Source organism: Mycteria americana, chromosome 3, assembly GCF_035582795.1.
Source record: "Mycteria americana isolate JAX WOST 10 ecotype Jacksonville Zoo and Gardens chromosome 3, USCA_MyAme_1.0, whole genome shotgun sequence".
Lineage (NCBI taxonomy): Eukaryota > Metazoa > Chordata > Aves > Ciconiiformes > Ciconiidae > Mycteria > Mycteria americana.
Genome location: NC_134367.1, coordinates 21,737,819 through 21,762,591, shown reverse-complemented (window position 1 = coordinate 21,762,591; position 24,773 = coordinate 21,737,819). Strand labels below are relative to the sequence as shown.

Genomic DNA, 24,773 nt, shown 5'->3' with positions numbered 1-24,773 from the left:
CAGGAAGCTGAAAAGTCCTTGACTAGTACAGCAACAACTAAAACATCTCTGTATTATCAACACTGTCTTCAGCACAAATCCAAAACATAGCCCCATACCAGCCACTATAAAGAAAATTAACTCTATCTCAACTGAAACCAGGACAGATATTGAATAGATTAATTAAATAAATGTGTTTGTAAAAGATTAGACTTATGCTGTTTACATAAGTGAAACTCAGTTATTTGGCATTTCGTGAATTTCCTGAAATGGTAAGGAAAATAAAAGTTATATAGAGGTCTTACGCCCACATAAAATTAACTCACTAATAAAGTAGTTGCATTTCTGATCACCAGGAAGATTAACAAACTCCTTTGAGATTGCTGTTTGAGCTGTACAGAAGTATTGTTTCTCTTCAAAAAGTCACTGACTTAATGAGAGCGTGATCTAAACAAGTGAACGGGTCTTATAGCGGTCACTAATACTTCAGGCACATTTGTTTAGCCACTGAATTGAGGCTGGATAATGGCACCTGCTCTTGTTCCTTATTGTAGATGGCAGACAAAACACTCATAGAGCAGGAGTGTATTCATGCACTTCAGATGGCAAGTAAGCTAGCACATTGCATTAAAACTGTTAAAGAACTGGATCAGGAAATCAAAAGGTTTTTTGCTGCTGTTGTTTTTTGTCTAGTATGCTATTAGACAGCAAAAAGTCTAACAGAAAAAAAGTATGGCCCTGTATTTAAACAAATATGATTCTAGCTGTAATCAGTACTCTGGGGGAACAGAAACTAATTCTTCACAAGACTGTAATATGTCGATGAGATTTGCATCAATTAGAATTATTTTTTCCAGTACAGGAAGTATTTAGTATTGAATAAAGGAATATACTTTATGGTGATGTGTGCTGAATAAATATTGCCCTGTACAGTAGCACAATTGCAAGGAATCATGGGCTGGGGTCCTGAGATAGTGTGCAGAAGGTTCAGGTATGGGACTTTGCCTAACACAAATTGCTTTCTGTTGTGTACTGAATATTGCAGATGATCTGCTGTTTTATGGTGATAATAGCACTTTCATGCTTAGGGAGTTGTGGAAACAAAAGCATTAAAGACTGACATACAGGGATACTATTACTGTGAAACAGTGCTGAATTTTGTCCATAGGTATTCCTATTATCCTATTATATTATTCTATATGCTGTAAGAATTTCAGTGTAAAAGAGGAATGTTTTTTTTTTTCTAGGTGCCCCACTTCTTTAAGCCTGAAATGGTGAACATATGGATGATTACAAATAAATTCTATGCTTAATCCAAAGTGAAGAGCAGTCTGTTGAGCTGATCAGTCTATAGGTCTAGGACTTCTATCGCGTACTTCAGCAGTGAATGTGTAGATACCAAAAGCAGTTCTCAGTGCTTCTTACATTTAGTCCTATATTAACTCTGGATTTCTGTGAAATGTCTGTTAGACTAGGAAGACTTAGTATAAAAGGATCATTGTGGAAGAGTTTGTTGTAAGAAAAGGAAGCAGTGCCCAAATTGTCAATAATTTCTAAATCAGAGAATGCAGCCTGTGACCTGCTGGGTTTGATAACTTCAAAAGCTTCTGGTTTAGCTTTTGTGCTCAGTGGCACAAGACAGCCTTCATTAAATATTGTTTGTCATTCAACTGAAATTACCTTCATCATCATTTCACACCATTGCCAGTGGACGATGGCAGAAGTTTTCTGGCTGATACCTCTCTCCTCAGAGGCACTTCTAGTCAGATAAAATCCTTTTCTGAGAACTCTGCAAGTATGTTATGAATACAAGCAAACACTGACAAAGAAAATTGGAACAGTAAGGGCTACATGAAAACCTGCATTTAGTCTTTTTAGCTCAATCTGTGCCAATTGGAGTTTGTATAAACACAACCACTTAACTAGCATCTAGAAATATTTTCAAACATATTTGAAGAATATGAACCTGCAGGGTTAGACCGCTCCAATTTGTTTGCTTGAAAAGGCCTGCATTTGGCATATAAATGTTTGCATTTCTACAGATTCTGATTCCACTTAAACATACACGTTTCCAATCATGCTCAGTCAGATATGCGTATTTGTATTTGAACTGGAAGTGGCACTTTGATACTATGGTATGTGTTGCTGACTTACCAAGTATGTCAGTAATGATTTAATAAAGTTTCAGTCTAAGGATTGTATGTTTGCTTTCTGGTAATTTGGCCATTTCTGTCTGTCGTGATTTTTTGATACCTGAGACAATTCTTTCTTTTTACAAGTGATGTGTAAGAGTAGATGAGGATGAGCAATAAAACATCCTGCTTATTCTAAAATAATGAGTTCTGTGGCTTTGAACTCTCTTCAATTATAGCACATTGATAACTGACCTGAATTTCCAGAGAAGTCCCTGTAATGTTCTGATATTCTTGGAATTTTTTGAAGGATGGCAAAGTTACTTTCTCAGGGATGGGTCTTCATGCTTCAGGTAATAATTAGCCTGAAGCAAATTTATTTAAACCTCCATTTCTTCAGGGAACAGCTGATTTTGTTCAGATGTATTTTCCAATGCACAATATGTATCATATCTTTCATATCCCAGATATTTGTGTAAGCATTGTTTTGAAGTGAAACACAGACTAATGTGTGTAATTAAAGAGAAAAAAATAATGTACAAAAGAATGAAAAAAACATTTAAATAATTTCCTTTTTTGTCTATAATTCCTGGCAATTATATAATATAGGAACAGTGTTATTTGTTTACATTAATAATGAAGCTTTGTGGTTAAAAACATTTTTTACTGTATTTGTAGGCAGAAATAAGAGAAAAGTGCTAATTGAGTGAACTAAGAGAAATTGCAGTTTAATTTAAATCTTAAAATTTCCATAAGATGCATTTTCTTGATAGGTAGGTCATGGGGAGGGGACATTTTAAAAGTGATAATAAATAGGACTTAGTTTCTCAGAGAATAGTATGTTTTATTTTTGAATTGGAAGATGCAGATTCTGTACAGTTTCATTGCCCAGTTTGGGACATACATACCAATTGCTGTTACATATCCACCATGACAGGGACTCCTCAGATATTCATCCAGCTAAAGGGACTGATTGGCAAGTGAATGGTAGAAAATCCATGTGAATATAATAGGAGAAAAAAAAATCAAGCACAAGGAGAAATGGGAAAAGCACCAGTCCCTCTTCACTTTTACTTTTCTGTGTGTTTTGTCTCCAGTTAATACCTTTTCTGCCTCTGAATTTATATCTGATTCTTTGACAAACAAAAAACTTCATGCTTCTCTTAGTGTATAGTGCAGTTGTATTATACTTGGTAGTGTTTGGTATACTTATAGCCATAGAGGGAGTTGTGCCTTATGAGCTGTGGTGAAGACTTGCTGTGAACCCCAGTTCCTGCTGAAGCACAAGAATGTCATGAGAAAGCTCCTAGATTATAGCAAGGAGTGGAGCAGCAGTGTGATTTGGGTGCAGAGCTCATGGTGCGCTAGAAATCTTGTTCATCGAGGTCTAAATGTTTCACCTACTCACAGACATCTGTCCCAGTAAGATATATCTGACAAAATACACGGGCAGCCCAAGTTGGAGAGTTGGTGCCTGCCTACCTAAGATCTTTCTTTTCTGTCTTCCTGTAGTTTGTTCTGAAGTATAAAATCTCTATATTTTATTCAAGGAAATTGATCACTTCAGCAAGATTTTCCAATCTCTTCTACCTCTGATCAGTAACCGCATAGCAAGGCCAGTTCAGTAGTATGCAAGTACTGCTTTTAACTACGAACTTTGCATGGGACTCATAATTTAATAATCTGTATTACTTGTTCATAATAATATAAAATATATATTTATCAGCTTGTTGAAAAACCATTCCTAATAAGGGCCGTCTTTCTCTTTGTAACTGTAACCTTGCAGTTAACTTTCCTGTGTCTGCAGTCATACCATCCTTCTGAGTGTAATTCATTTCACTTCGGAAGTGATCATTAGTAGCATACTTGGTAAATTTGACATTATTCTCTGTATTTTTTTGGTAAATAGAAAATTTTGAAGTGTCCGTACGTGTCTGATGGTGGTCAGCCCTGCCTTTTTTTTGTTGCTTGAGGGCTTTACATTTCAGTAGAGGGATGAGAGTACAATACATTTATCTATGGGTGGTATCGGTAACAGTGCAGTACTGTGTCACTATTGTTGCTATGTTGTAGCAGTGACAACATGCTGGATGAAAACTACTTCATAAAAATTATTTTTTACTTCACCACTTTTCTCCCATGCTTTGTCTCATCTTTTTAAATTTTAGTTCATTAAAATAGATATGATGTTATTTATTTGCAAAATGACAGGTAAAATAAGATTTCTCAAAATTGTAGTAATGTAAGCATTCAGCCTAATGATCAGATAAAAATTGTAGAATAAACAACAGAGGTAAGAGATCACTAATAAATCAGTCATGGTAGTGATTAGCTACTTTATAGCTTGTCTTATGCGTATCTGTATGTTTAGGCATGTGCATATATTCTGCAGCCTACTGATGGCTTTCTGAAATTGTTACCTACAATATTCTAAGGCTCAGTTTGCAGAAAAGAGGAGAGAAGTCGATCCACTTGCAAAGACAGATTACAGAACACTACAGTAAGGATCTGTTACAAAACCAATGCCCTGAATCTTTCGTATCATAATAGGAAGAGGCCAGAGTGAAATAGAAATATATTCTTCTTTTAAATATATACTCCTCTTTAAATATATATATATGTGGATTATCTTCCAGTAGCCATATGGAAAGCTAATCATTTAAGCTAATTGTTCATCACAATCTGAGGAAATAAAACCACAAGATGATACTAACATGTATGACATGGACAGATTTTCAAAAAAGGAATAGGTTGACTCATTAGCCGTATTATACCAAGTTGTATAGTTCAGTCTGTGATTTGCTCAATGACTACGAAAACTACAAATCTCTTCAGGCGCATACACAAAAGTTAAAAAATAGTACTGGTAAAGTAGAGAAGTATAAGGAAAAGTTATTTGAGTCATGGTATACAATTATGCAGGATATCTATGATAGATTTCTGTAAAAATAATTTTAGTTCTAATTATAGGATAAGATACCTAAGTGAAGATGGAAAGACTGGAAGAGTGTTGCAAGTCACTGCAGAATTAATAAATTGACTGTCATTTTCCTAGCATATTTGTATAAATTGTTTAGACACAAATGCTTGCTTTGGAGTAGCCAATTAAGCATTAAGGAAGAGAGTATTGCTCATTGAATAATGCAAAGCTAAGGATGATAACAATCAGAAGTATTTATTGGAAACCACTTCATAATTGACCAATGAAAAAGAGACAAGTGTCAAGAAATCATTATTTCTTGAACTAACTTAATTCTGCTTCATGCTTTTCCAATACTGTTTGCAATCCAATTTTAATTGTATGAACTTCTTTTTAAAGCCACTTTGCTTCCACTGTCATTTTAAAGACTACTTGTACTGTGAGGTCTCTGTTTTTCATGCATCTTCCTTGCCTACTCATAGACATAAAAGCACAATATCAGATTTTTCAGTTCTACTCATGTGGGTTGAGCTGAAACCACCAAGTTTCAAAAAAAACTTCCAAACATGCTTTAGTCTAGGAGGCATTTTAGGTATTAAGTACTGTTGTTCCTTTTTCATTCTGAGGATTTAAGAATTTTTAAAAACTTTTAGTTCTCTAGGTTTCATTGGGTTTGTTACTATTATAAGTTATGATCTAATTCTCTTCATATGTTTTAGTACAAATTCTTGTTTGTTTGCCTGCTGCATTACAGGCTTCTACATAATCTTCTACCCAAGTACTTGCAAAGCCCAAGACTTGCTCTTCGTGTGAATTTCAAGTGTTTTATTTGTGAAATGCATGTACTTTAAGATCAGACATTCATCAGCAGATTCACTTCCTTTTACTTCAGAACTTTTGCTTCAGACTTTTAGTCTGAGTAGGTGTTTAATCGTAAATTTTCATCTATAGATGCAAGATAGGATTCATTTCATCTAACTTCGGATGCTTAAAGTGTAAGGTTATCATCCAGACTCTCCTTATTTAGAGATAGACACCTGCGGGTGATGATTCCTTTTTATCCTAAGATCCTTACCCATTTCTAGAAAAAATATTGCAACTATTTTAGAGTTGAATCTTCTAAATGGCCAAAGTTAAATGATGTGACTTCTGCTCTCAGAATAGATCTTAGCTAAAGGGCCATATGGGTGAATTCATTCATCAAAGACATGCTCCTTTTCAATTTTAATTGCTGTTACAGTTCCGATCTGTAATAGGACAGAATCTGATTCAAACAGCCAAAACCCTTTCTAAATCTCTGAGCGGTGTGAATATTAATGATCAGGTATGTTTGAAGCTCTAGAGCAAGCCGCAGTACACACAAGGCACCAGAAATTAAAAAGAATGCGTATCAGCTATGAATTGTGCCATTGACTTGCCTACCTGAGCTAGATATATAGGATTTCCCTAAATTAGGTGTTGACAGTAAAAATGAGGCAACAAAGGTAATTTCATTTTCTTAAAATATCAGTCATATTTTTCTCTGCAGGCTCTGGACTGTAGTTAGCTAAGTGAGATCTAGAAACTCCTATTTATATTTTTAACATTCTCTCTGTTCTATTCTTGAGAAATGCATGTGAAAAAGAGAAGCATAATAAACCCTGGCTTGATGAATGCACTTAGAGATATGCAAAATCTGCAAATTAGAGCCAGCATGAAAAGCAAGCATTTCCTTTGATGCCCTTTTCTCCTTCATACATATGAACACACAATTAAGTGCATACACATACACAGGTAGCTGCAGTAAATGTATTTCATCAACTATATTAAAAAAACCCACAACACTCACTTTTACAATTCTCCTTTTATATTAATACTATAGTAAGGCAACAGTGCAACGGTGAATGATAGATACTCCAAAGCTACTGGATTTGTCTTTTTGGACTTATTGGACTTGTGCAAAAGCTTCAGCACCACAGAGCAGTGCATTGACCTTCTCTACTGTTAATACTTCCTTGTGAGCACTGAAATTGATTTTTTTTTTTCTTAGTATGTGTGTTGTTCAATACTACCACCTCTTCAGACACTGCCTAAGAATACCAAGTAGCTCCAGGAGAGTATGATACAGAATCACAGAATCACAGAATCACAGAATCGTATAGGTTGGAAAAGACCTTTAAGATCATTGAGTCCAACCGTAAACCTAACACTACCAAGACCACCACTGTACCATGTCCCTAAGCACCTCATCCAAACGTCCTTTAAATACCTCCAGGGATGGTGACTCAACGACTTCCCTGGGCAGCCTGTTCCAATGCTTGATAACCCTGTCAGTGAAGAAATTCTTCCTAATATCCAGTCTAAACCTCCCCTGGTACAACTCGAGGCCATTTCCTCTCATGCTATCACTTGTTGCTTGGGAGAAGAGACCGACCCCCACCTCTCTACAACCTCCTTTCAGGTAGTTGTAGAGAGCAATAAGGTCTCCCCTCAGCCTCCTTTTCTCCAGGCTAAACAACCCCAGCTCCCTCAGCCGCTCCTTATAAGACTTCTGCTCCAGACCCTTCACCAGCTTCGTTGCCCTTCTCTGGACTCGCTCCAGCACCTCAATGTCTCTCTTGTAGTGGGGGGCCCAAAACTGAACACAGTGTTCCAGGTGCGGCCTCACCAGTGCCGAGTACAGGGGGATGATCACTTCCCTAGTCCTGCTGGCCACACTATTTCTGATATAAGCCAGGATGCCATTGGCTTTCTTGGCCACCTGGGCACACTGCTGGCTCATATACAGGCGGCTGTCAACCAACACCCCCAGGTCCTTCTCTGCCAGGCAGCTTTCCAGCCACTCTTCCCCAAGCCTGTAGCGTTGCATGGGGTTGCTGTGGCCCAAGTGCAGGACCTTGCACTTGGCCTTGTTAAACCTCATACAATTGACCTCGGCCCATCGATCCAGCCTGTCCAGGTCCCTCTGCAGAGCCTTCCTACCCTCAAGCAGATCAACACTCCCGCACAACTTGGTGTCATCTGCAAACTTACTGAGGGTGCACTCGATCCCTTCGTCCAGATCGTTGATAAAGATATGAAACAGAACTGGCCCCAACACAGAGCCCTGGGGAACACCGCTTGTGACCGGCCGCCAACTGGAGTAAACTCCATTCACCACCACTCTTTGGGCTTGGCCATCCAGCCAGTTTTTTACCCAGCGAAGAGTACACCTGTCCAAGCCATGAGCAGCCAGTTTCTCCAGGAGAATGGCTGTGGGAAATGGTGTCAAAGGCTTTACTGAAGTCCAGATAGACAACATCAACAGCCTTTCCCTCATCCACTAGGCAGGTCACCTTGTCATAGAAGGAGATCAGGTTGGTCAAGCAGGACCTGCCTTTCCTGAACCCATGCTGGCTGGGCTTGATCCCTTGGTTATTCTCTACATGCCGTGTGATAGCACTCAGGATGATCTGCTCCATCAGCTTCCCCAGCACCGAGGTCAGGCTGACAGGCCTGTAGTTCCCCGGGTCCTCCTTCCGGCCATTCTTGAAGATGGGCATCACATTACAGTATGTAATGTGAATGAGTATATAAGTATATAAGTATGAAGTTTAAGAATACTAGAAGAATAAGTATATAAGTATGAAGATGGGTGTCACATACATACAGTATGAGTATCTTTTAATTTGGTTGGTAATTTTAAACCAAAGCATTAATATTAGAGTTCTTTCCTTTTCAAAATATCATTTGAAATAAAAATCAAATTTCACGCTCTACAGCAGTTTCTAATCTACTGTTTTTTCAGTTCCATACAGTTTTTGGATTGAATATTATTTGACTTCGTAATATTTGTGTAAGATCTTCCAAAAGTACATTAGGCAGTATGCCTGTCATGCTGTCTCCTCTTATCTCTTAGCAAATATAAATGTTTGTGTGCAAACATTCTTTGCTTAATTAAGAGGAAACATAGTTCTTATGCTGTGTTTGAAAGTTTTCTTCAAAATGTTTATATCTATTAGGAAGTTAAAATTCTTCCTTGTTATTCCGAAGTCAAAGAATAAAAATGGTTCACATTTGTGGCTTTTCTAAAAAGACGGTTGTAAATAAGAAAGTGAGTTCTCAGTATTAACTTTATTTGGTTTATGTTTCTTCCCATTACATATTTCAGTACAGTATGGTGACTATATTATAAAGTTGTTGGTTTTGAAACTATATTGGATTTTACAAAATACTGATGTTGCTACGCTAATTGTAAACTAAAGTCAGAGTTACCAATATATTTACCACGCAATGACAAGTAAAATGGTATCACAAGATACAGCTGCATTCAGTGACAGGATCTTGTATTTTTTGCCAACTCTCACCTCTTCCTACCCTGATACTGACTTTCTGACATTTTTTTTTTGGAAGGGAATGCATTGGGTGTCCTCTTCCTACCATATCACCTTTTTGGCATTGTTGCACCCAGCCTGGATTCACTGAACCTGGACTATGTGGATAGCATTGCTGCACTTCTTCCTTTAAATGTTTTTTTTCTTTTTTTTTTAAAACTGTCTCGAACCCATGGTGGTGGGTCAGCCTTAGGCAGCAGCCAAATGCCCGCCCAGCTGCTCTCTCACTCCTCCTCCTCAACAGGAGAGGGGGAGAAAATAGGATGAAAAAGCTCATGGGTCAAGATAAAGACAGGGAGATTGCTTACCAATTACCATCACGGCCAAAATAGACTTGACTTGGAGAAAAGTAATTAATTCTATTGCCAATTAAAATAGATTTGGGTAGTGAGAAACAAAGACAAAAAAAATTGAACCAATAGCTTCCACCAACCCTTTTCCAAGGCTCAACTTCACTCTTACATTCCCAACTCCTCTACCTCCCTGCCTCAGCCGTGCCCTGCGGTGGGTCGGTTGGAGCCGGCTGGAACCGGCTGTGTCCGGCACGGGGCAGCCCCGGCCTCTCCTCACAGAGGCCGCCCTGCAGCCCCGCTGCCAGCGCCTGGGCGCCTGCACCCCGCACACATACAAGTAACGCGCCTTACCCTCCTAATTTCAAATCAGGGCATTTCTTGCCCCCTCTGTGCTGCAGATGTCAGTGTGGCTGCCTGCAGGATATTTACTTGTTGAATTTTTTGCAGCCCTATGTACTTGGCCTGAGCTTGGATTCTTTTCAAGGATCAGGCCAAACAAACGTCTTTCCACTTCTGGGACCAAATCAGCTTTCATGTAGGGGTCAGGAATTTAAACAACTTAATATTTTTTTAATTATAATAATATTCACTACCTGATTACGTGCAAGATTACGACGTGAAGCACATCTGTTTCAAGTGCTTACATGTAATTTCATAATTCATTACTTTATTTTTAAAGAGAATAAAGTAATTCATTATTTGTTAACTTTATCCATACGCTCATAGAAAATATTTCCAATTAAGCTTTGTTGGTCAATGACTCCAAAATTCAGTGGTTCTATCAGTACAGTGGGGGGGAAAAAAAGATTTACTGTCTTTTATAAACATTTTGGTCACATTTAAAAACATTTGATGTAGTTGTGAAGACTCCGTTGCAATGTAGTTTAGCATAAATAGTGCAAAGTCATTAGGTGGTGTGGCTGTGCTAGAAGGAGAACATAAATTCATTTCAAGGCCTAATGCGGTTATTAATGAAGTTTGGGAAGACAAATTCACCAGCCGGAGACTGAAAAGTGACTGCAGTCTAATTTAAACATATACAAGGATATACTGACAGTTTCTTCAATTTTTATCATAGGCCTTTTTCATCTCTAGATCAGCTTATATAGAGATATACATATATATGAAATACATACAAATTTTTGTACGTATGTCTGAACTATGTTTTCACATATGGTCCAATGTGACTATTATAAGAGTCTGTTTCAGCTTTTGAACAAAGCAGGCATAACCTGTATGTGCGTGTGTGTGTGTGTGTATATATGTGGCTCAGCTACATATGGCAGAATGATAGTGAAGGTCTATAAGACATGTGCTTTTTTTTAGCTCCATTCAACTCATCATGGATGTATTCCAAAACAGAAGTACATTCAGAAATATTAATTTTTAATCTTGCTGGTGCATCCAAATATTGTGTGATGATAGAGCTATATAAATACCCTAATATTAAAGCATTACTTTCAAGGAAAGGTTTATGTGAGTTGTCATGTGTTTCATGAGTTTCTGAGCATTTTGTGTGAAGTAGCTGGTCTAAATCCACAAAACAAAATTCTGTTTTAATATTCTAATTCTATTGTAGTTTAATTTAGTTTAATTAAATTTAAACTACTGAGCTTTACCTCACTTAAAATTAATCTAGAAATTAAAGATAATGTAGAAATCCATTAAAGATATTACATTAAAGATAATGTAGAAATCCAGAATCTTTAAATCACGTGCTATATTTAAAACAAAGCATCCAATTACCGCAAAATTTCAGAAGTATTTAAGAATAATGTGATAACTGAATCTTGACTAAAAGTTTTGCATGTGTATATATATATATATTAGTCTATTTTAATATATATAAAATAGGCCTTTATATATATCAAATAAACTGAGATATATATATATATATAATATATACATTAGAACTCAAGGCAAATTGGTTTGCCTTGCAGTCCTGACACACTCTTGTATGACCTTAAAGAAGCATTCTAATTTTGCTGTGCTTCAGTTCCTGATTATTCCTACTGTGATCATCCTGAGAGAGTTTAGTCAGAAATCAATGATCATAATGTTTTTTTCCACAATGAGACTTCAGGTTCTTTTGTAGTCAATTGTCCACAAAATTTGTGTAGAGTTGAGTAGAAGACCTCATATCAGAGTACTAGGGGTGAGCAGGTAGCACTAGCTGTTGCATTGTTGGTAGTAAATCATTTAAATGTGGATTGAGCCTGTGGAAAAAAAAAATAAAAATGCTTGAGTAGAGAACACGAAGAGCAGAGAAATGGGGCCCTGGGGGAGGGAGGATTCTCTCCATCAGGAAGGAAGAACTTGAAAGGAAATGCAAGTCCTTGCTGGGAAACTTGCTTAAGCTGCAGGAACTTTTCTTCTTTTTTTTTTTTTTTTTTTTTTTTTTTAATCTCTTTCTCTTATGCATCCCCTACCCCTTTGCTTCTGGACCCTCATTCCTCAAGCTCTCTAATCTGATCAGGCTGCCTGTTACGTGCTTTCTCTGACCTTACTGAGCTCTTGCTTCTCCCCTGCAGAGCTGGATTTCCTAACTTGATGAGTGCAAAATGTTATCATTCCCTCCCAGGGACTGATCTGTGGTCACTAGTGCTACTGCAGGTTGTTAGCAATGGAAGTCATTGTTTGACAGACTTGTCGGGGTTTAACCCCAGCCGGCAACTAATCCCCACACAGCCGCTCACTCACTCCCCCCCAGTGGGATGGGGGAGAGAATTGTAAAAGTGAGAAAACTCGTGGGTTGAGATAAAGACAGTTTAATAGGTAAAGCAAAAGCCGCGCACACAAGCAAAGCAAAACAAGGGATTCATTCACTACTTCCCATGGGCAGGCAGGTGTTCAGCCATCTCCAGGAAAGCAGGGCTCTATCACGCGTAACAGTGACTTGGGAAGACAAACGCCATCACTCCAAATGTGCCCCTTTCCTTCTTCTTCCAGCTTTATATGCTGAGCATGACGTCCTATGGTGTGGGATATCCCTTTGGTCAGTTGGGGTCAGCTGTCCCAGCCATGTCCCCTCCCAACTTCTTGTGCACCCCCAGCCTACTCGCTGGTGGGGTGGGGTGAGAAGCAGAAAAGGCCTTGACTCTGTGTAAGCACTGCTCAGCAGTAACTAAACCGTCCATGTGTTATCAACACTGATTTCAGCACAAATCCAAAACATAGCCCCATAGTAGCTACTGTGAAGAAAATTAACTCTACCCCAGCCAAAACCAGCATAGAAAGATAGGTGAGGAGGATGGAGGCTGGATCGATGGGCTGAGGCCAATCGTATAAGTTTCAACAAGGCTAAGTGCTGGGTCCTGCACTTGGGTCACCATAGCCTCATGCAACGCTACAGGCTTGGGGAAGAGTGGCTGGAAAGCTGCCCAGCAGAGAAGAACCTGGGGGTGTTGGTCAACAGCTGGCTGAATATGAGCCGGCAGTGTGCCCAGGTGGCCAAGAAGGCCAATGGCATCCTGGCTTGTATCAGAAATAGTGTGGCCAGCAGGACTAGGGAAGTGATCATCCCCCTCTACTCAGCACTGGTGAGGCCGCACCTGGAATACTGTGTTCAGTTTTGGGCCCCCCACTACAAGAGAGACATTGAGGTGCTGGAGCGTGTGCAGAGAAGGGCAAGGAAGCTGGTGAAGGGTCTGGAGCAGAAGTCTTATGAGGAGCGGCTGAGGGAAGTGGGGTTGTTTAGCCTGGAGAAAAGGAGGCTGAGGGGAGACCTTATTGCTCTCTACAACTACCTGAAAGGAGGTTGTAGGGAGGTGGGGGTCGGTCTCTTCTCCCAGGTAACAAGCGATAGGACAAGAGGAAATGGCCTCAAGTTGCGCCAGGGGAGGTTTAGACTGGATATTAGGAAGAATTTCTTCACTGACAGGGTTGTCAAGCATTGGAACAGGCTGCCCAGGGAAGTGGTTGAGTCACCATCCCTGGAGGTATTTAAAGGACGTTTGGATGTGGTGCTAGGGACATGGTTTAGTGGTGGGCTTGGCAGTGCTAGGTTAATGGTTGGACTTGATCTTAAGGGTCTTTTCCAACCTAAATGATTCTATGATTCTATGAGGCAGACGCTGTATGTCTTTATTAAATATATGGATTTTACAGGTACAGCAAACAGTAAACTTTCAGCAGCAGTACTTTATATGGGTGATTCATGTGCCTGCTCATTTAATCAACCAAATCAGAACATGTCCCTGTCCAGACTATATTTTCGTCAGTGTTAGTGTTGGGGGCTTTATAGTCAGTTCTCTTGCTCACTCTTTTCCAGAATATTTTTATAGCCTAAAATTCTTAGCCTGCGTGACTGCTTACTTGATTTCTTCACCTGTCCTGAGTTTTCATATCCATGAGGCATAAGCTTGATGTTTTCATGTAGGTGAATACATCAGTCACTGGTGGAAGCAGTATTTCAGGTGCACAAGAGAAAGAGTTATAATGTTTGAGGTAATCCTGCATCTCATGATGTTGGCCAACATGGCATTGTGCTAAAATAGTGGTCTGAAGCAACACAAGCATCAGCTTCCTCCAAGTACAACATTAGACCAGTAAATACATCTAGAGGAGTTAGTTTGCTGTGGTTAGTTACTTTTCTGCTTGATACGTGCATGCTCTGGTTGTGCTCAGATTAGAGGCCACAGGCGTTAGCATCTGTTTCTGACAAATGGGATCAGGGCTGCAGACCCTGCACGCAGGCCACTTACAAACCACATGCAATACCTGTTTCCTGAGTGTCATGGATATGAAACTGGGGAATACCTCTGCCCTGTAATAGGAATCGAGTTCCATGAAAGATGTTGTTTGAAATTCTGCATTTAAAAAAGCTCCTTACCCAGTAGTGTGCTGTGCCTTTAATTAAATTCTGATGTTTTAATACATGTCTATACACATATGTGTGTGCATATGTGTTCCCTTCTGGTTAGCAAATGCTTACAGATAATGAAGACAGTCGCAAAAATCAAGACTATATTTGAAACAGAGAAATGTGCTTAATGTATCACCTAAATGAATCAAACCAAATACTTAAGATCTAGATATGTATGATGTATTAATATATATTTATGTGTCTGTTTATGTGTATACACACACAATTAATGTATTCTGTCTACATAAACACATATTTCCCTACTACCCTATGCCAGTTTTATAAAATGAATTTGTTTGTAGAAGTTGTGTTCAGCTGGTATATAAAATTAGGTTGCCCACCAAATTATTTATTCAGGTTATTCCATTGGTCTTGCCTACTCTTATCCGTTGTTGGCGTGGCTTGACCCTCAAGATATTACTCATTCCCAGTCAGAAATGTTCATACTAAGTTTCTTATAGATCAACAGAGATGTTGATTTCATTGTAAGTAAAGTAAAGTAATGTGCTTTTCATGACTGGTGGTTCTTTGGTTTAAAGTAGCTGTTATTTGTCACACTGACAGGTACACCTACTGCGAAATGCTGGCGATGAAGTTACCATCACTGTTCAGTACCTCAGGGAAGCTCCATCATTTTTAAAGCTCCCATTAGGTAAGAGGAAATTAATGGATAGGAGTAATTTGTTTTCCTCTTTGCAGTATTCTCATACTAAGATGACAGTGACAGAAAAAGGAATTCAATCCTTGAGTGTTTTACAAGAAGAAATAGAAAATTGTGTGTGTACTTTATTGCTTAACATGAAAGAATTTAATGCATACTGCCTGACTGCTTCTGTATAGTTTATTCAAAATAAAACCGAAAACCTCATTAAAATGCAGTACAATCATGGGTGATATCTGAAAGTTTTTCTACAGAAGCTTTGCCTGAATTCAATAAAATAGTGTTTACAGACATTTGAATCATACATTCCCACTGAAAGGTATTTTCAGGACATTTACCAAACAAATGGATAACATTAATTGTGCATAGTTCATAAATTACTTTGATATTTTGATCATTTTTGTCAGAGAGCAGAATTACGATGTGACAACTGAGTAGTTTAAGAGTAGTAAAGTAAATTGTTTATGAACAATGTAGATGAGGAAAATTTTTTATTCTTCTGGTTAGCAAACATAAATATTCGAGATACTCACTTGAAATCAATGTTGCAAGTAGAAAAGTGTGCCTAATATATCAGCTAACTTAATCAGACAAAATAATTTTGCACCAGTTTATCTTACATATGATTCTCTTTCCAAATTAAGCAAAACAGATTTAAAACGGGTCTCTTGTTTTGGGGATTTAGGTAAATTGGGCTCAATTTGTTTTTTCTTGATTTCAATAGAATCATAGGTCTCAGGTCTAGGTCTTGTAATTAGAAGAGTGTCTGTCATTTCATCTAGATTCTTACACGTATTAAAAGCAAACTTGATGGGCCTTTACTAAGGTGAACTGTACATTTCATGCTAAAACCATTATTTTAGTTCTTACTGCATATCGTTTCCATTTGAAAATGGAATCTAAATTCTGAGAAATCTTATGGTTACATTTGGAGATCTTTGTCTGGTCAGTATTCCTTATAATGAAACTTCGGGTTTTATATCTTAGGTCATCAGACAAGTATAGACTAATATCTATAATGCCTTGGATAACTGTGTCCAAGCTTAGATGTGACTTTGGCAAGCTAGCAGGGTCTTACCAGTAGTTTCTGTCTTGTAGACCATATTCATTTGTGGTTATGACAATCCTACTAGTGATGTTATCTCATCTTGTTGACTGACATCACATACACACTTGGACTGTATCACTTGTGGTCAGTTAACCTTGGCTAAGAGCCAAACTCCCACCCAGCTGCTCTCTCACTCCCCCTCCTCAAACAGAAAATGGGGAGAAAATAGAATGAAAAAGCTCTTAGGTCAAGATAGAGACAGGGAGATCACTTATTAGTTACTGTCATGGGCAAAATAGACTCAACTTGGGGAAACTTAATTAAATGTATTGCATATTAAAATAGATTCAGGCAGTGAGAAACAAAGACAAATACATTGAAACAACACCTTCCCCCACCCCTTTTCCCAGGCTCAACTTCATTCCTGACTCCTCTACCTCCCATGCAAGTGGTGCAGGGGGATGGCGAATGAGGGGTTGGGGTCAACGCGCAGCGTTCCTCTCTGCCACTGCTTCCTTCTCACACTTTTACCCTGCTCCAGTGTGGGTCCTTCCCACTGGCTGCAGTCCTTTACAAACTGCTCTAGCACAAGTCCTCTCTATGGGGTGAAGTTCTTCAGGAAAAATCTGCTCCAGCATGTGTCCCCAACAGGCTGCAGCTTCCTTCAGGGCACATCCACCTGCTCCAGCATGGGGTCCTCCATGAGCTGTAGTATGGGTATCTGCTCTGATGTGGTCCTCCATGGGCTGCAGGGGAATCTCTGCTCCGATGCCTGGAGCACCTCCTCCCTGTCCTTCTTCAGTGACCTTGAGATTCATATGATTTTTTCTCACACTTTTTTCCTCACTCCTCTCTCTGCTGTTCAGCATTTTGCCCTTTCTTAAATAGTTTCCTGGAGGTGCTACCAGCTTGGCTGAGGGGCTCAGCTGTGCCCTGCAGTGGGTCCGTTGGAGCTGGCTGGAACCAGCTGTGTCTGGCACAGGGCAGGCCCTGACCATCTCCCATCACTGGAGCCACCCCACCTCCCAAAACCTTGCCACTTACACCCAGTACACACTCTACGTGAGACAGCTGCCACCTTCACAAGGAGTTCACGCAGGTCCAGGAATATTGGTGCCCTCTTGGTACATCATGAGACAGAAGAGGAACTTAACTGACTCCTGTGTTGCCTTTCTCAACCAGGAGGCACTGTAGACATTCCTGTCTGGGAAGCTGAGATCATGGCACTGCTTCCATAAAGTGCTGTTTCTGGAAGGAGAAAGCAGTGATTAGCAGGGAGACCAGATCATCTTCTATCTCCGTGTGACCAGAGGTGCGTGCAAAACTTCTGTAGGTAGATAGTCTCCCTGAACACTTGAACCAGGAACTTTCACCTTACAAAAACCTCCATTCTCTTTCAAAGGGCCTGTTTCATGGCCTGCTGGCACCATTTGGAGTCTGCCCCTGATTACTGTTGTTCAAAGAAAACCTGTTTGGAGTAGGGAAGACAGTGCCATTTTAGACAAGCTATCACAGATTATCAACAAGCACAGCAGAGAAGCAATGCTTCTTAAATGAAAGAGATCTTAGATACAAACTGCTCATTTTGGGCAGCTTATTAGACTTGCCTCCTTTACACAGAGCATGAGGAAGTCTTTGGCAAGCATTATACTACCCTGCCCAGTCCCATGTATGATCCCACACCTTCAGTCCTATAGTACATGCTCAACAAAAGGACTTGATAAGTATGATCGGACAGCTGAGGAACTTAAGAAATGACCCTTTTCTAAACTGAACCTGGACCTCAGGTCAGAGCTCACCAGCTCCTCTCCAGGATGTCTGTGCAGCCATCCAATACAGGCTGAAACCAAGCTCAATGAGTGAGATGATCTTTGGTAGGTGACTTGACATAAATACTCATTCTTGTGGTGAGAAAATAAGCAAATAAGGTGTAGAAAATTATGGAAAAGAGGTCCGGTTTAGGGCCATACACTGAAGTTAAGGAGAACAGCAGTGGTGGGACAAAGCACCCCATTTCAAGAAGATCTTTTCACAAGCTCATGCACAAAAGGGAATTCCAGTCATGAAGCATCGGTGACACATGTAACAAGCTAAGTAGCAATCTACTATGTAATACAGGACTTCCCAACTCACACTGCAGGCAAGATTTAAGTGCATACATGCATAAATCTGAAGTATCTTGGCCTTTCCTAGCATCCCAGAAGACTCAGGCACGTGGTCCCCTACCTTCAAGTATTCAGTCAGACCAGCTGCTATGCTGGCAGTTTTAGTACTGTGGTGTATTCACTTTAAATGCAACCATACTATCTCTTCCTATTAACCAGTATTATTACTATTTCTTATGAGTACATCATCAGGAGTAGCATCTGGCTCTGCTGCTTCCTTCTCATACCTCTTCCTTCCCTACACTATCTCATGCCATGGCTAGCAAAAGCACAAGATATCACAACAGGAAATATCTGCCTACAGTTCTCACCACATTTTTCTGGTTGCTTCACTCTTTCATGGATTGTGAACAACAATTATAGGATTTGGTATGGGTTTAGATATGGATACTGATTAACTGGCACTTAAGGATGAGACAAGGACTACTTGTTTCTGTGTTTGGAGGAGGTCCTAACCCAGGGTGGTATGCCCGTATTGATCATTTTCTCTTTCACAGCTGCCTGGGACTCTTGGCCCTTACTAGACTATTATGAGGCTGCCCATAATAGTAAATTAAATTATGGCAGCAAATATTCGCTGCACAGGAATTTGATCAGCAATTTTATAAAATATTGCAGAACACATGGCATAATTTTGCATAGGGCAAATACTTCTTTCTCAAAAACCTATCAGGCCTGGATCAGAAGTTAGCATGGACCAGTAGGGTCGTTAACTGTCTGCTTCATTGGGTTGTCTGGCTCCATTGCTAGGATGATTCCTCATCCCATGGCCTGTGGTTTGCTCTAAGGTCACTGTCAGCTAGAGGATAGACTTGTGTTTCTGGAAACCAAAGGAAGGAATTTTGTTTTTTGGAGCTGGGTCAGAAATTTATTAGTGGCTATGAGAGTTATTTGTTAACCTGTTACAGAATAATTATGGCATCAGCTCTTGGGTATTGTCATTAAGGATTCTCTGGAGCTAAGTCCATTACCAATGCCAGAGTTGAGCAGGGCTTTTAGGACCCTTTTAGATAAGATTCACTGTTGCTGGGAAGACTCTTCAGGAGTCTTTTTTATGCTAAAACAGGCTTTCTTCAGAATTTTTCTTTTTGATATTTATACCAAATTATCAGAATATTCTGAAGCTGCAAAGCTTGCAGTGTAATTAAAAATCACCAGGAGTGTTTCCTTTGATTTTAATTTTGTGGTTGTTCTGGAATGAGCTTTTTGTCTATTGCAAGTTGTGCGTGACATAGTTAGCAAGTTAGATAAATGAGATTTTATTTATATACAAGAGGTTTCCAGTATCATTCAGCAATGTTGAACATAAGACAAATTGTTGTAAAGGATAAAGTCTTGCTGAGTACTTGCTGTACATTGATCTGCTGTCCTGCATTTTGGGGGGTTTGTTTGTTATTTAGAGATTTAGTGTAATTCACTGACTGAAATAAACAACCACCTGTTGATGGGACTCTACCAGAACTTTAATAGAGACCTTTTTAGGTCTAGAAAGCTTAAGGCTTTTAAAGTTAAAAGTAAAATCCAGGCTTTATTAAAATAAGTAGTAGAATACCTAACTTTTTAAATTGAAAAATCTCAACGATTCTGTCAAAAAGAATATAAAAGGATTTATAAACAACTCCTACCTGTACCACTGCAAATGAGTTCTTGCTTTAGGTTTAGTGTCAGCTAGCTTGGTGATTTCCTGAGTTACTGCTAGCTCTGCAAAATCCCCTGAGATCCTTACAAATTTCTTTCCCTCACCTTGGAGCTTTGCCTGTCTTTTTCTTGCTACCCCCAGGGGTGCCTCAGTCTCTTTTGTGAACTGCAAACTCCGATATCCTTGCGCTCTCTCTCTCTCTCTGACCCCTTGTCACCTTACAGGGTAAGTTGTTTTTTTTTTCTCTCTGAGCATACTCAGCTATTGCTCAGGTAAAGATCAGGCAAAGATCTTCTCCTCTCCCACAGGATCCTTCCTGACCCAACCTTCTCAAGAGAACAAAAATGCCACAGCTGAGAATAAGCAAATTAAACAGATGAAGCCTGTCATAGTGCAGGTTTGTGTTTCTCATAGGCTGGCTGCCTAACTATGATTTGGGTGGGATAAGAGAACAGCTAGGCAATAATGATTGCTGGAAATCTCACAACATACCAAATACCTTTTTTCTGGCATCAGTACCCTTCAGGATACTGTATTGTGGTCATGGAGGGGGAAGTTACCAGTAGCAGATGTTGTATTTTACATGAACACTTTGTTTTGATAGTCTTTCTCAAACTAGTGTTCCAGGGTTTGGACTGGTACCTAACACTTGACATGGAGTCTCATCTACTTGGGCAAGGGCTACAGTAGCAGATAGTACAAGATTTACTTTGTGTTAGTATATTTTGTATCATGTATATCATGTGTGTGTACATACTGCGTTTTGTTCTAAGAACAGGGAGGAAAGACTACCTGATGGCTCTAGGGCTGCCATATGGGAAGGCAAACAGAGTCACTTGGAGAGACAAGAGCACTGCACCTTCCATGAAGGCAGTTGAGCATATACGGTGGGAGCTTCTACAATGCTGAACAAGGCCCTGAAGGAGTAGTCCCTGAGTGAGTGAGGCAGAATAGGCAGGGAGCAGACTAAAAGACTTGTGAACTTGCGTGCAATCAAGTGGTGGAGGTGGCATAGCCTGAGGGAGGCTGTGTAGTTTGTTGTGACTCAGAAAACCAAAGAAAGATGCTGAACTGAAAAGCAAATCTGCAGGGACACTGTGGGAGGAGGGAAATTTGTTCCTTAAGGTTTTATTCTTAGCTTTCCCATGCAATGGATGTCAGTTTTCTCTACTTAAAAAAAAAAAAAATATTCTAATGTAGTATTTTGTATTATGGTAAAACCTGGATTTAGAGATTTGAAGATACCTAAATTCATGTCTTTTGATATGCTCAAATTGCTGAAGAGGTGGGATAATTCCACTTTAAGAATCTGACTCATGGACCTGTCATAGTTGTCTACTGCCAAAGACAATGGGATTCCCCAACAGGCAGACTCTTCAGTGGAGAATTTAATACCAACTTTTTTATTTCATTATTTTATTCAAAAAAATTAGAAATTATCTTCCATTCCAGCAAGTCACTGTGGTCATCTATGAGTCTGAACATAGGTTTTTGTGGTCTACTGTACGTATACAGTAGCTACAAGATATTGTAGCTAGCTACTGAAGTTGGCACTTGGGTTAGACCCATACAAACAAAGCTTAACAGTTCCTTCTGCTGACATCATCTAATGCTGTACAGAAAGGACTTCTAATGAAAACGTGCTGAAACTTCAGAATTCAGGGTATAATTCTGAGACCTCAGCACTGAACTGACAGAGATCTGTTATGGAGAAAATGAGCTTTTGTTGAATTAAATTCCATTTTGCTAAATCTTCCAGATATGTGGAATAGATACATACAAAAATATATGACCAAGAAGGACTTTTTGACTTTTGTGATGTTAGACTTGACAGACCTATTAATGTGAAATGATTTACAGGGAATTTCAGGTGACTTCTTCAGATGGAAAAATGAGTTTTCAGTGATGATGAATATAATGCTCTGAAATTGATTTTACATGCTTTATTGATAAGACCAAGTGCTGTCTGACAGTAATTGTATATTATTGGTGCTATAAGATAACATTTTACATTTAAGCAAAAATTACACAATGGTGTGACTTTGTGCTGTTTCCATTATTGTATGTTACAAAAGTGTTAAGCTTTCCTGGAGTCACTTTAACTACTAAAGCAGGATCATGATGCCTAACTGCTAAAGGACGAGATATCTTGAAGAATATACCTGTGTGACCTTAACATATTAACATAGTATCAACATTTCACGATGACTGGTTGCTTTTAATTTCTTAGTTTGAGAAGGTGTATCATTCTTGAAAGTAATTGGTGTTTTAAGAAAAAAATATATCCATTAATAAAGTGTATGTATGTGTACAGTTAGTACTTGCCTGAGAGTTTCTTATTAGCTTTGTTTATAAATACGGTCCATGGTTATACTCTAAGGTGAGACTTTCAACACTCAATAGGAAATTTATTCATTAAATTAATGGGATTTGTGTAACTGGATTTCTTACGTGGTTTTGAATATCTCATTCTCGGTGAAAAAAAGGCTTAATCCTTCAAACAGTTAAGCATACAACTAGTTCCCATGAGCATAGCCTTTATAAAATGACATCTAGCTACCTTTTTTCTTTCTAGACATAAAGTATAGCATATGGACATTTTATTGGCTGTCATTCTAAAATGCAAGTAGTACTTCTGTCTTGGTTTGGTGATTTATATTAAAAATTCTTTCTGTGTTTTACAGCTGGAATAGATATTACCTGATATATACATATATTTTTAACATAAGCAATTATTTTTTGTGATCTGATTTCCAGGTTCCCCTGGACCATCCAGTGATCACAGCAGTGGAGCTTCATCACCTCTCTTTGACAGTGGCTTACATTTAAATGGAAACTCAACTAACACTGTAAGCAAATGAATAGTAAAAACATGGTGTAAGCTATGTAAGTTCTCTTCCCATTCTGAGCTTCAAAATGCTAGTGTAGGACTGTAAGACTGCCCTAATTTTTTTGTTGCTGTTTTTTGCTTGCTTGTTTGTTTGATTGATTGATTTTTAAGTGTATATGCTGTAAAAATCTGTACTTACAAAACAGCTAACATGGGGCCCTGGGCTGCTAGGTTTTTACTCTGGGGCAACTGAGAAGCTTGTAGGAGTGAGCACAGTAAGATTTACTCATTGTTTAGGCATGAATTCATCTGAACTTTTGTCATACTTTGTTGAATTGTAGTATTGTACTATTGAATTTAGTCCAGCTAGAGATGCTGAAATGTACATGGAATTCAGAAAGTAATGTGAAGTTGAATTATTGAAGCAAACTTTCGTAATAGGAAAGAAAGGGAGAAAAAGAGAAATAAATAAAATGGGAAAGCAGACATAGGGAAAAAAAAAGGTCTGTTTCTTTAATCCAGAGTATATTCAGTTCTTTTTTCTGCGGTGAACAGCTGTGATTGAATTAATTGCAGCATTGTAGGAAAAAAAAAAATTCATTTCTCCATGAAAAATACTAGTCACCAAAGCCAAAGAAGATGGGATGTCGTAGTAGGTGACAAAGTTGATCTTTTAAAAATGAAGATTGAAGTTGTAAATACTAGCTGTACAAGGACATGGACCTTCATGCTCAAAACTTGTTTAGCTCCTAACAAATTGCAGCTGTAGTCTTTCAGGTGGATATTAAATTTTACAGAAGGAACGCCCAGTGAATGGAGTGAAGGCTTCACCTCTCCTGTTTTTCCTTTTCTTTCCTACACAGCCAGAGATGTCAGTGTCCGCTGCTTACTGTACTTCTCCCAAGCTTTGCACTTTTTTGAGCACTGTCTCTCTAAACTAATCCTTAAGGCTGTTTTCATCTGATAAAAATATATATATGATAATATATATATATTATATACATAAGATAAATAAATAAATAGAAATATGCTGTTCTGCGCTGATACCTGTACCTTAGTGCTGGGGGTCCAAACTGAGCATACAGGAGGTTTCATGTTTATTTGTTTCTAATGATCCAGATAATTAATAACTTTATTTACTTTGTATTGTTGTCTTATTAAAGAACCCCAATCTGTCCTCAGGGTCCAGCATTCTGCAATGCCTGTCTACCAGGTGGTCTGCAGACAAAGTCCTTTCTGCAAAGAGCTTACATTAGAAGGAGGCTATGGTCAGATGATTGCCTGTGATTGCATTAGCATGTTTTAGTAAATTATTGCCTATTAAGTGCTAGAATGAGTGTTCCATAATAACTTTCAATAATCATTATGACTGTACTGTGGGAATTGCACACTTTGAATTCTACGCATTATAAAAACATAAATAGATGGCTGAAGTTTTGTAGACTTGTAACAGAGTAATTTAGAGTTAGTTTCCAATGTAGCACACAAAAGACTGTGCATAAGCTTGAAATATAAGTAGAAAAACAGAAAGTAAAAAAAAAAGGAAATACTAAGGTGCTAGCTTCTTTTTATACAGCACTTAATTTTTCTGCAGCTTGACATAAAGTCACATGAGGAGCTACGTATGCATCAGACACTATGACCTAGAAGTGAAATAAAGCAAAACAATCTACCTTATATCTAGCCTAGTAAAAAAGTCATGATCTCCTTTCATAGGAAACAAAATGAAAAATTGCCAGATTCTTACTGCAAAATGCAAAAGCAAGGTTCTAAGTATTCTGAGCAGGAATGACTGGCTTTTGAGATGGTCCGCTGGAGGTGTGTGGTCAAACTTTTATCAGACTAAGCTGTGAGTGTAACCAAGCTGTGGTTCGGTTACACTCTTCAGTG

The 24,773-nt window shown here is 38.8% G+C and overlaps 1 protein-coding gene across 1 annotated transcript in view; it reads left to right on the top strand.

Moving 5' to 3' along the window:
- Positions 1–24,773, top strand: part of SNTG2 (syntrophin gamma 2) — a 318,555-nt gene that overhangs the window by 189,695 nt on the left and 104,087 nt on the right. Inside the window, exons 7-8 of the mRNA XM_075497273.1 lie at positions 15,105–15,192; positions 22,811–22,902. Of these exons, the coding sequence (XP_075353388.1) occupies positions 15,105–15,192; positions 22,811–22,902 (180 nt within the window). The remainder of the gene's footprint in view (positions 1–15,104; positions 15,193–22,810; positions 22,903–24,773) is intronic.